The sequence below is a fragment of the Apaloderma vittatum genome, unplaced genomic scaffold (assembly GCF_000703405.1).
Source record: "Apaloderma vittatum isolate BGI_N311 unplaced genomic scaffold, ASM70340v1 scaffold13474, whole genome shotgun sequence".
Lineage (NCBI taxonomy): Eukaryota > Metazoa > Chordata > Aves > Trogoniformes > Trogonidae > Apaloderma > Apaloderma vittatum.
This window is the reverse complement of record NW_009711035.1, coordinates 40704-52049: the sequence shown is the minus strand read 5'-3', so window position 1 is coordinate 52049 and position 11346 is coordinate 40704. Positions and strand designations below refer to the sequence as shown.

The following is an 11346-nucleotide window of genomic DNA, read 5'->3' as shown; positions in this document are numbered from 1 at the left end:
CTACGCCCTTCTTGTGCCTGACGCTGAAGATGCTGCAGATCCAGCCCGAAAAGGACATTATCGTGGAGTTCATAAAAAACGAGGATTTCAAGTAAGTTGGTAGCTTCGGTTTTTTCCCCTCTTTTGGTTGCCGTCCGGGACGAGCTGTCCAAAACAGACAGGGAAACCTCAGTGCAGGGTTTAGCTTTTAGTGGCCCTGTTGCCTCTTCTTGCTATAAAGCTCGATATTGTATTCATTTTAGTGTACTGGTTTTCCTCAGAAACTTATGGTAAAAACTCTTTTATCTAAACTAACTATGGGAAGATCTCAGGTACATGAAGTGGTTTGCTTTTCAGGTATGTCAGAATGCTCGGTGCGTTGTACATGCGATTGACAGGCACTGCCATCGACTGCTACAAGTATCTTGAACCTCTGTACAACGACTATCGAAAAATAAAAAGTCAGAACAGAAATGGGGGTAAGCACTTGTACTTGGTTGTGGTTTCTTAATACATCATGGGTGACCTTTAGTTTAAAAATGTATCATACTAGATAAAAGCAAATGTTCTCTTTAGTAATATAAACCTAACAACCTGTGGCATAACCATCTTTTTGAAACTTATTCATCCTTTGGATAGTATGTTGCTGAGCTTGCTGACTTGTACAAATGAGAACTAAATAATAAGCAAGGGCTTGTTTTACTTTCCCCAAGTGCTTGTGTTTTCCACTGGGCACTGAAATACAGTTCTGTAGGTACCAAAGAAACACCATCTGAGTGCTGGTTAAAGCACCGCGAATCAGCTATTTGTAGCTGTGCAGTAATTTTGCAAGATACGTCTAAACATTTTCCTCATCTTTGAGAACAATTTTACAACCATTGTTTTTATAGCCCAGTCAAGATAAATTATCTGAAGCGTTTCATCCTTATTCCAGCTACTAGTGTTCATCTTGTCTTTTAAATGCTGTTTTCCCCCCACTGCAGAATTTGAACTGATGCATGTGGATGAATTTATTGATGAACTGCTCCATGAGGAACGTGTATGCGATATCATTCTGCCTCGATTACAGGTTTGGAAAAGTAGATGGTTTTGGAATCCTTAGCAGATTAAGTAGCGGGTTTGTTGCACAAAGCTGCGACACAGGGTCCTTCTGGCACACAGGATGCCTCCTGAGGCATTTGTTCTTACTTGGGTTATGTAACAGAAAATTCTCCTTTCTCCTAGAAACGGTATGTTCTGGAAGAAGCTGAGCAACTCGAGCCTCGTGTTAGTGCTTTGGAAGAAGACATGGATGATGTAGAATCTAGTGAGGAGGAGGAGGAGGAAGATGAAAAGGTTGGTGAACTATTTTGGAAAGAGATAGTTAAAGGTGGTGCTGAACCACCACAGAACACTATGGCCTATGAGAAATATTTGAGGGGAGGCACCAGGAGGCTGCCTGCAACTCTTACCTCCCTCCTTAAGTTATTGTCATAGAAGTTGCTTGTGAGAACTCGTTAGACGCTGAAGCAGTTCTCAAGTGCTCTCTTTGTCAAAGCTTTTCTGTCTCCTGAAATTCACAAATCCAGATCTGTTCTGCATTAATTATATTTCAGATAAATTGTTTTACGCCCATATATAATGGAGAGAACTAAAGGCAATGACGTAAAGTTACGGTGACCACCACAGTCACTTTTGCTGTACTTAAGTAACACCAGTATGAGAGGTGTCGGTTTTATTTTCCAGTTGGCAAGCTTAGGCAGGACCCCACACTCCTGAATATGGAATAGTTGAGGATGGGAAAGCTTGACTTTTGTAATTTTTATTAATTGTTCAGAAATCTTTACCAATAGATATAAACCTTGATGATACAAGACTTACAGAACTTTCCTCCCCTCCCTGTTTCCAGCTGGAACGAGCACCTTCTCCTGACCACCGCAGAAGAGGCTACAGAGACCTTGATAAGCCTCGCAGATCTCCAGCCGTTCGATACAGGCGGAGCCGAAGCAGGTCCCCAAGAAGGTGACATGGCTCTTCTTGAACAGTATTTTTATCGATTGTACTGCAGGTGGCTAGAGCAAAGCACAGAAGTGAAGATAATTCAGCCAGAATCTCTTACACCTCCCAGTTCCTTTAGCCACTGTCTAAATTAAGGAGTTGTGCCACGCACCCATCTGCCTGTTTCTTTCATCCTTCAGTAACTCCTGAACTTGCTGGCCAGCTTTAGCTAAATTTGACAGTACAGTGAAGACACTAAGGAGAAATAAGTGCTTTTGTTTTGTGTAAGCCAGAGGCTGCCTTGAAGATCCTGTTCATTGTTCTTACTGATAATAAGCCAGGAAAAACTTGCCACTAGCCTCATTTGGTCACTGTATGGACCAGGCCAGAAGCAGGTACTGCCTCTTGCCCAGCAGGGCAGACACACACCGACTGGGGACATCGGGGAGTGCAAGGGAAGCCCTGGTGCTGTTGCTGGAGAATACTGGGAATTAAACAGCTGGTTCTGCTACTGATTTTTAGCAACTTTTTCTTTTCTCCTTCAATTACAGGCGAAGCCGCTCTCCCAAGAGAAGAAGGTAATATTTTATTCTATTATTTAATCCTAGAATGTGTGTATTTTTAGTAGGGCTGTCTTAAAAGCTTCCTTTCTCTCAGTCCATCACCACGCCGGGAGAGGCATCGCAGCAAAAGCCCGAGACGACACCGGAGCAGATCCAGGGAGAGGCGCCACAGATCAAGATCTAAATCTCCAGGTATTCGTGTCATTTATGGATTTAACTCTGGCAAGTCATTATTAGCAGAAAATACACTGCAAGAAAACAAACCTGTGTCATGGTACCAAGGAGGTAGCACAGGTGCCTAATCTGGCTCACAAGACTGCTAGTTTTATGAAAGCACAGCTGGGGTACGCCTTTAATACGTGCAAGATTGCTTTGAATATGTTTTGCACGTATTTGCCGGGAAGTTAATTTCAGTGCCTAATTAAGGCTAGGGTTGTGCTGGCACTGTCTAGGACAGTGGGTCACCAGGAGCAGATTGCATCAGCAAAACAAACAAGGAGTCCAGGGTCTGTGGAAGTAACTGTTACCTTTTTATCTCATAGGGCATCATCGTAGTCACAGACACAGAAGTCATTCCAAATCACCTGAAAGGTAAAGGTGTGGCCCATTTCTTAAAGGTGTCTGTACTGCTGTAGGAGCTCTTACTTACCGTTTAATTTTGGGGATTGAAGGTTTTACAATGTTGGAGATGAAATATTTCATGCAGTACCTCTCTCAGTGCTCTAGTCAAGTAACACTATCCATATTTAACCGTAGCAAACACCACCTTGGTCTTTCAAAACAACTAGTACTGTGTCATATTTTTCTTTTTTTCTGTTTCAGATCTAAGAAAAGTCACAAGAAGAGTCGTCGAGGGAATGAATAACAAACTAAATCCAGCACACCGATTAAGGACCGTGTCTAACACTGTCCTATTTGCTTTATGGGACAGCTGGATATGTATTGGCTGCTTTAGCAGTCCATTTCTTTAATACTTCTCTTGTACCAGTCTTGTTCATTTGTGTGTTTTTTTAATTAAAAGAAAGCTAAGGATACTTTGTATATTGTTAGTTACTCATCCTGATGACAAAATTTGAGGATTGTTTTTAAATTGTTTTTCTCAAGGCCTGTACAAACTAGTGAAGAGCAATAAAGAAAAAGGGGTGGGTTTTGTCTTTAAAGGCTCTTTGTTGTTTCTTTCATAATACTTTGTTTAAATGTTCATTTTCAAATCAGTGTCATTTTGACAAACAGCCACCACGTTCAGTTGCCAAAGGGAGAGTATGTTCCAGTTACAGATGCTAAAGAGTTACCAGGCTGAACTACCTCAAACTTCCAGTACAGGAAAGAAAGAAGGAAAGAAAGATAGAGTGTCATAATCCAGTGTGTGTGCTAAAACCAGGAGCTAACTTAAACCAGCTCTCCTAACACACAACTGTTAACGGTTCCATTGTAAGAATCATCTTTAAGTCTAAGGATACGCTATTTCTGAGGCTACTTTCAGTTTACAAGCTTCAAGCAGTACAAAGCACCACTTAATTCTTTCCAGGCAAGAAGTTACTTTAAATAAAGATGGTAAACTGCTACTTTGAGCACAGTTTGTGGCCTACCTGTGACTGGGCACAGACAGTGACACCATTATGCTCGGCTCAACCTTCTCTGAATGAAGTCAGCATTCAGCAAGGCCCTGGTATTTCATAGAATCATAGAATGGCCCAGGTTGGAAGGGACCTTAGAGATCATCTAGTCCAACCTCCCTGTCATGGGCAGGGACGCCACCTCTCGACTAGACCAGGCAACACATGGGGACCGAGCAGGAATCGAACCTGCGACCTTGGTGTTGTCATTGTTGTCCGGCCCCCTAAGAATAATTAAGCTCTTACTCAAATTACAGTTTTCATCTTAGTACATTTAATTAGGTATCACAGGAAAGCAGTTGCATTAAACCTCTTGTGTGCCGTCCCTTTAGTCAGTCTTGCTTCAGGGACTGACAGGATTACCTCCTGACCACTCCGTTGATGGCTTACGTATTTTCACGTACTGCCTAATGACTGCTGACAACACAGACTATGCCAGGTGAATTTATAGAATGTCCTCTTCACAATTACTTCACACTACAGCCTGATTTTTCTAGTATTTTCATACTGTTTTGCAAAGCTTATGAACAGAAAAGCAGGCGTACTCTTCCCTCACGTCAAGTATTTTACAAGAAAGACACACTGGCTATGAACAGCACGTGCAATGACACCAGCATGGGGAAAACAGGTGTACTGATGACTTCAAAGCTGCTCATCTCTCATCTCTTCTTTATGATATCTAAATTAAAGCAGTTATTATTCTGGTTTCCTAATTACAGTCAAGTGGAAGCATGCATACAAATAGGGAAGAGGAAAAAGTCTTGCATCCTTTTTTTGCAGTTTTATTTTTCTTTTAAAAAGATTTTTTTGGCACTACATAGTTCTGTAAAGAATAGAAGTGACAAATTTTTTAACACATGAAATCCCCTTCTAATTTTATTTTTTTTAGAACAATATATATAAAGTCTGAAGCAACCAAAGTATGAATACAGCTAATAGAAAATAAAGAACTTAATTTTAAAAATTCTCTCTCTTTACAGTTTATCAAGATAAAACAAAACACAATTCCCCTTAAAAATAGGGTAATAAAATAGATGAAATTTGTATCACTCAGTTTTGTGATACCAGTAAAAACTATAGTTCATATCTATGTACAAATGATACAGTTTAAAAACAGTCTTAAATAATCTTGTATCTAAACATGTTGCATTAAGATTTTTAATCAGAACCTGAATTCTTTTCCTCCCCCCTCCCCACCCCCCCCCAGTCCCATCGAATTTCACTTTTTCTGTTGAATGTAATTCAGATTCAAGTGCGGGTGTCCTTGAGACAGAAGGGAGAACCGTTGGTTACTCTGCATCAGTGGACCAGCTAAAAGAAAACAGATTACAATTACTTTCCGCAAATTAAATATATTTAACCATGCTTGGCTACATTCAATGTATTAATCTTACTTAGAAATAAAGCCATTTACCAGACTGACAGGAATGCTATCTGTATGGCTAACCCGTTTAACGGGCAGTGCAGCATCGCTTTAAACCTATCTCCAAAATTCCCTCAGAATCAATCACAGAATCACTTTGTTCCGTTACTTGAGTTATTTCACAAAAATCGTTTCAGGGCTTTTAAATATGGGTCTTGCTTGGGAACCTTGCTACTGCCAACAGATTAGATTATGAAAGAAAGGATTTGGTGCCAGTATCTCTCATTTTATACTAGGTGACCCAGCAACGCGGTATTTGCAAAGCCTCCAAGTAAGATCTGGGCATAGTGTCCCTCTCAGCGAAGCCGAGCCTTTCCCAGTCCTGCCAGCTGCTGAACACCTTCCCATTCACCAGCAGCAAAGAAAGTTGAGATAAAGTCAGTCCTTCCAAGTACCCTGAATAACTGAACCTGATCTCACTTTGAAGTTAGCGCTGCTTTGGCTGCAGACAGGTTGGACTAGATAACCTCCAGAGGCCCCTTCCAAACTCAATTATTCTATGGTCTTGCAAGGTTTTTACATCTGTAAATCATCCCACAAAGCAAGGTACAAAAGCCAAATGAAATTAATTTAGGACAAAAACGTCGCATGGGCAAATCTTCTTAACCTCTACTGAAACAGAGGTGGCTCCACAGAGACTGCAGCAGCGAAGGACAAAAAGCCTAGAAGTGCAACAGGCTGCCAATCCGCTCGGATTTCAGAATTTCCTTTAATCCCTTCCCTCCCACAAAAAATTTCCATCCATCCATACAGGAAGCCGAAGCGCTGATTAGACTCTTGGGTTCAATTATGGTTCCAGGGAGCCTAGCAAGTGAAACGTGATTCCTTGGCTTTTAAAGCCTTTGAGACAGTACAGAGACATGTTGCATGAGCTGTTGATTCATATACTAGTTCTAGTACCTTGAGGGTAGAAAGGTTTGTTCGGTGGGTAGCTGGCATTTCCCTGCTGCATGTAGTTCTGAGGCATATTGTAAGGCCACGCTCCTCGGAGGAGAGGAAAATGGGTAGGGGTCCCATGGTCCCAAGGGACAGAAGGAGGGTTCATTTTACCAAACTGTCCTTGGAAACCCTGATCTATTTTTCAATTGAAAGGGAAAAGCACATTGCAAGTTGAAATAATTAAACAGTAAGTCACAAATACAATTTACATCTTAAATAACAGTTTGCAGGGGACTTAATGTGATTAGTCTGATGTGCTACTCTTTTTATTTTTTTTTAATGCACATCAATAAAAATTACCACCTAAATTACTTCATTATTCACTATAACAGAATTTATTGGGGAGGAAGACAGAGGATGTATCAGTAATAAAATCAAGACCTACAATTTCACTACTCCTATGTCATTCTCACGATCAAAAAAAAATACAAGGTCTGAACAATGTTACTAATATCTGACCCCACACAAATACTCACTATCGCTGACATAGCTGTGACATGAAAGCTATTATCCTACTGCAAGAAATAATAAAATTCCAGTGTACATCTGAGAATTAACACTTGCATGCTTAAGAAACTTGGTATTTAGATCATAAGAGCACCTTAAAATTGATTTTTAGAGAGAAAAACAAAAGCTTTTGAAATTAAATACACAAATTGTAAGCGATTCCATTTGCAAATTCAGTATTACTGCAGCGTTAAGGATGAGAAATCAAGCATCCAAGGAGGCAGGACACATAAGTTGACACCAAATGCTTTATTACTAATTCTGCTCTTTTTTTTAGGGCTTTCAATTTTAAAAGACATAGTAACACCTGCTAATTTAAAATCCTGATCAACGTACATTTAAAAATAAAGAAATTTAAGTATCTACCCTTCTCAGTACCTGAGTTCCCTTTCAGCCTCATCATTAAAAGAACTTGCAGACAGACTTGCATTAAACAAAATTAAGCCACACATTTAAAACGAACTTCTACACAATAAAACATGAAGCATGTCTCTGGAATATGCATGAAAAAACGTGGTCAGTCTGACATACCCTACTTCTGACCTATTGTCTACTAAAAAGAAAGTAAAATCGCTCCTTCCAAGTCAGTGTCATGTGAGCCAAGACAAAGTTTCCACGAACTTATTGTTCTCAAATTGTCCCGAGCAAGGAAGAAAGCAGCTTCAGCCAGAGAGCAGGCAGCTCATCTCTACTCATCGCCTGCCCAGTGGCCGCACCTTAATGGTATCTAAGCCAAAGAGGAAACAAACCTTAAAATACAAAGAGGAAAAATACCAAGTCTGGGAACTAGGAAAAGGAGTGTGATGAGACTGGCAGTAGATGTAAGTTGAGGGAAAGGAAACAAAATTGTTATGACTGACAGCACAGAAAACTAGGGAACAGTCTGTGCAGGCACAATGTGAGTGGAAGCAAACTGAGAGCAACAGGGAAAAGACGGACGACAGGGACTGAGTGACGACTACATGAGAAATGGCACTCATCAAGGAAGTATGGAGCAGAAACTAGGATTTGGGGAGCTTGGCTGAAAGTAAGCAGCTATCTGGGTAAGAAGACTTGGATTGGAAGAAACTACTTGAGAAAAAGTCAGAGCTGGCATGGAAATGGAGGAGGGAACAGGTGAGGCTGGACAGAGAATTAAGATCAGAAACGGGAGAGGCAGTGACAAAGCACACTGAAGGCATGGAAAATACACTAGTTGTAGCTTCTGCATCCTCTAAAATACATTCCCTACAAAGCTCTGAATAGTTTTTCTGTCTCAAACTCACTAATGAATTACACCTCATCCAACACTGTTGACTTGGCTGAAAATGTACCCTTGCTGTCGATCACTTACTAGAGCAGAGAAAGGCTGTGCAGGACATTCAAAATTTCCATCACATGATGAGCAACTGCATCAGTATATTTCGATGGATACATTTTTTTAAATATAGCAGGAATTAAACACTCAGAATAAACCAAAAGACTATTATCCTGACCTAAAGGTCACAGTTAAAATTTAGAGTCTGCCATGGTTTATGTTGCACAGAAAACTGCATGGGCTTTAATTACTATATACTACTTTTCTCAGCCTCAAACATAGAAATGTGCTTGTCTTTGGTTTGAGGCAAAAGGCTGTTGCCCACGTGTCACAGGGAAAATTCGTATAAAGTATTTTCAGGAAATGAAAATGAGATTATGAAAGTTTTATGTGGCAGGATAAGCTATAGGAAAAAAGTGCATAAGCTCAAGTTTTATTCCACTAAATGCAATGCACAGCTGTAATTCTGCCAGTCTCTAGGCTCATACCTGCAGTCTCAGCACTCATCTGAAAAACTACGTAACAACATAAAAGGAAATCGTATTTGTAAGTATGTTCACCAGAATGTGCTCTAGAACATTATTAGATCATTTCTCAGTTGAATGCATGATTTCTCCCATGTTGCACAGCAGTTAACGTCAGACAGGACCGATGCCTAAAAGTTACAATGATCCAACTGGCCTAACTGTTTTTCCTCTGAAAATGTTAAGACAGTGAAGGTAGTGACTCAGTTTCTGAAGCATCGTATCTTTAATATAAAACAAGCTGAGTTAGCTGTTTCTGTAACACTTAACACCCGTACACAAAGCGCAAGAGGTTTTATACAACAGAGAAGAGTTACCTGAGTTCCCCACAGTGCCATTGTTCACCAAGGAGTTTGGAGTCACAGGATTGTGCCAGTGTCCCTCATGAGAAGTGCTGGGGATTCCCATGGGCCTGGCAGCAGGCTGTGCAAAGATGATACTGGGATCATTCAAGCTTACACTGCTCTGGTTATTTGTTGTGCTGCTGCTGCCAGATCTCATAGAAAATGGAACATTTGCAGAATGAGGAGGGTTACCCGGTGCAGAGTGAATAACGGGCCCATGAATAGGCCAAGAAGTGTTGGGAAGCTGAATTTGGTGGTGATGGTGCATCTGAAGTAGTCCCAGGTTATGCAAGGTGGAATACTGACCTGGGGGAGATTGGGGAAAGTTAAACAGAGGCAGCTGGACCTGATGGGGTGGCTGTGCACCCTGCTGTGGTTGCGGAACGTGCTTAGACTGGGATATTGGTTGTGGCTGAGTCTGGTTAATTGAGGCTGGTTGAGAGGAATTCTGTGTAAATTGTTGAGGTTGTGGAGAATAAGATGACTGATGTGAATCAGACTGGAGGGGGAAAAAAAAAAAGTATGTATTTCTGATTAATTCATTAGCTCCTTAATGGTGGTTTTCTTCAAAAATCACCCACTGTATTATACTATTCACAAAAAAGGCAAAGCACTCCCCAGCAACCCCCCAAATACTGTGCCCCAGTTCCTGCTGGTTTAAATAAGTGCAGCTTGTCTGAAACCTATTTTCACTATCAGGTAATTTGGTGTGTTAATGTGGCACATCCCACCATCAGAAACATCATTCTAAGCAAACGTTAGCCCCAAGCTCTTCATTACACTCCTCAAACATCTGTTTCAGATTTTTAATCAGTGTCTTCCCCACCCTGCTTATTTACAGCCCAGAATCCCACTAGCTAACTACCTTAATTCTTAATAAGAGTGGTTCTTATTACTGCAGACACTTTTTTAAAGTAACTACAAAGTTCTTAGTATTTCTTTCATTCTTATTTAATCTGTTAAACAAGAAGGTGAAATTCCAAAACCCCAGTTTCAACCTCCATATTCTGGTGCTGGGCCATGGCTAAATACACAGAAATAGCAATTATAACAGTGTTTGCAGGGCTCTTACAACAATTTCCCTTTCCTGATCAACAGAAACAGGCATGAGGCTATTTCATCCATTTGGTATTGCAGCCAAGCAGAGAAGCACTTCAAGAACTGGGGTGGCTGGGAAAAGAGTTCCCCAGTTCAACTGCCAAAATTTATGACCAATGTCTGGATTAACCTAATCTGGTTTTAAGCACTGACATACTAAGACAGGTTCCTCCAAAGAGAAATTCAAACAACAGACAGCAACCTAAACCAGAAATGTTTATCTCCACTCCCCGTGGAGTTGCTTGTCTCCCTCCAGACTACAGCTGACAGCTAAGATCCAAGTAACTCAGCTGCTGCCAAACAGCTGAAGTTAAAGGTCTTTGCAGCTTGTCACTACCCATGACTGCTCGCATGTCTATTTAAATTGGCAGTCACTTTTCAACAACCAGAGGTCTGCAGGACTTTCCTATGCCAGCCTTTCAGAGCATTCCTTACAGCAGCATGCCCTGTGGCTTTGCCTGAGCAAAAGATCAAGTCCATAAGCTGGGATTACTCCCTGATGCTGTTCCAAATGCTCCTGTACGAGTGCCTCCTATGCCTTTCTATCAAACCAGGAAGAGAAGGTAAAACTTAGGATTTGCAAGACAACTAGTTGAACAGTTTAAATGTTACAAAAATAGAGCACATGCACTGACTACAGCTTTCCCGTAAACATTAAAACACGAGAAGCATGCACTGGGCATGCCAGCAGCAGGAGAGGAGAAATACTGAACTTCCAGTCTGCTTCCACACTCCTGCTTTCTGTTCTCTCCCTCTTGCTCCACTAACATTTCCCCTTCCCATTCTCCTCAATCAATCTATGGAGAGCACATTTTCACCAAGAAATCCTGGCCAAATTACAACCATGCAACACACACAGAGTCCATGACATCCAGATGACACAAGAATGTGCACATGCAGTAGGTCCAGAGGGCATGATGTGCCTGTGTGTGCACCATGTCCAGCTTCACTTTCCCAAGCAGAAATACAAGGCTCCTAAAAAGATGTTCCCATGTCCTGTGATAGCACCACAGCAGCTCAGCCCTTCATTTAGAGTAGGGCTGTATCAGTCCCTCCTTAACAGCATATTATTACAGTAA

At 41.1% G+C, this 11346-nt stretch overlaps 2 protein-coding genes across 2 annotated transcripts in view; one reads left to right on the top strand and one right to left on the bottom strand.

The window, feature by feature from the left end:
• Positions 1–8: 8 nt before the first annotated feature.
• On the top strand, positions 9–3679 carry PRPF38A (pre-mRNA processing factor 38A; the record flags this gene model as incomplete). Its single annotated transcript, XM_009867518.1, has 9 exons — positions 9–91; positions 337–458; positions 963–1048; positions 1204–1314; positions 1868–1980; positions 2508–2534; positions 2614–2711; positions 3062–3110; positions 3342–3679. Coding segments are annotated over 9 exons (732 nt in total), but the record flags the coding sequence as incomplete, so codon positions are not given.
• A 1221-nt stretch (positions 3680–4900) lies between these two features.
• Positions 4901–11346, bottom strand: part of ZCCHC11 (zinc finger, CCHC domain containing 11) — a 39026-nt gene continuing 32580 nt past the window's right edge. Inside the window, exons 27-30 of the mRNA XM_009867517.1 lie at positions 9339–9668; positions 9143–9290; positions 6459–6632; positions 4901–5446 (exon numbers count right to left, since the gene is read on the bottom strand). Coding sequence (XP_009865819.1) covers positions 5355–5446; positions 6459–6632; positions 9143–9290; positions 9339–9668 — 744 coding nt within the window. The 3' untranslated portion in view covers positions 4901–5354. The remainder of the gene's footprint in view (positions 5447–6458; positions 6633–9142; positions 9291–9338; positions 9669–11346) is intronic.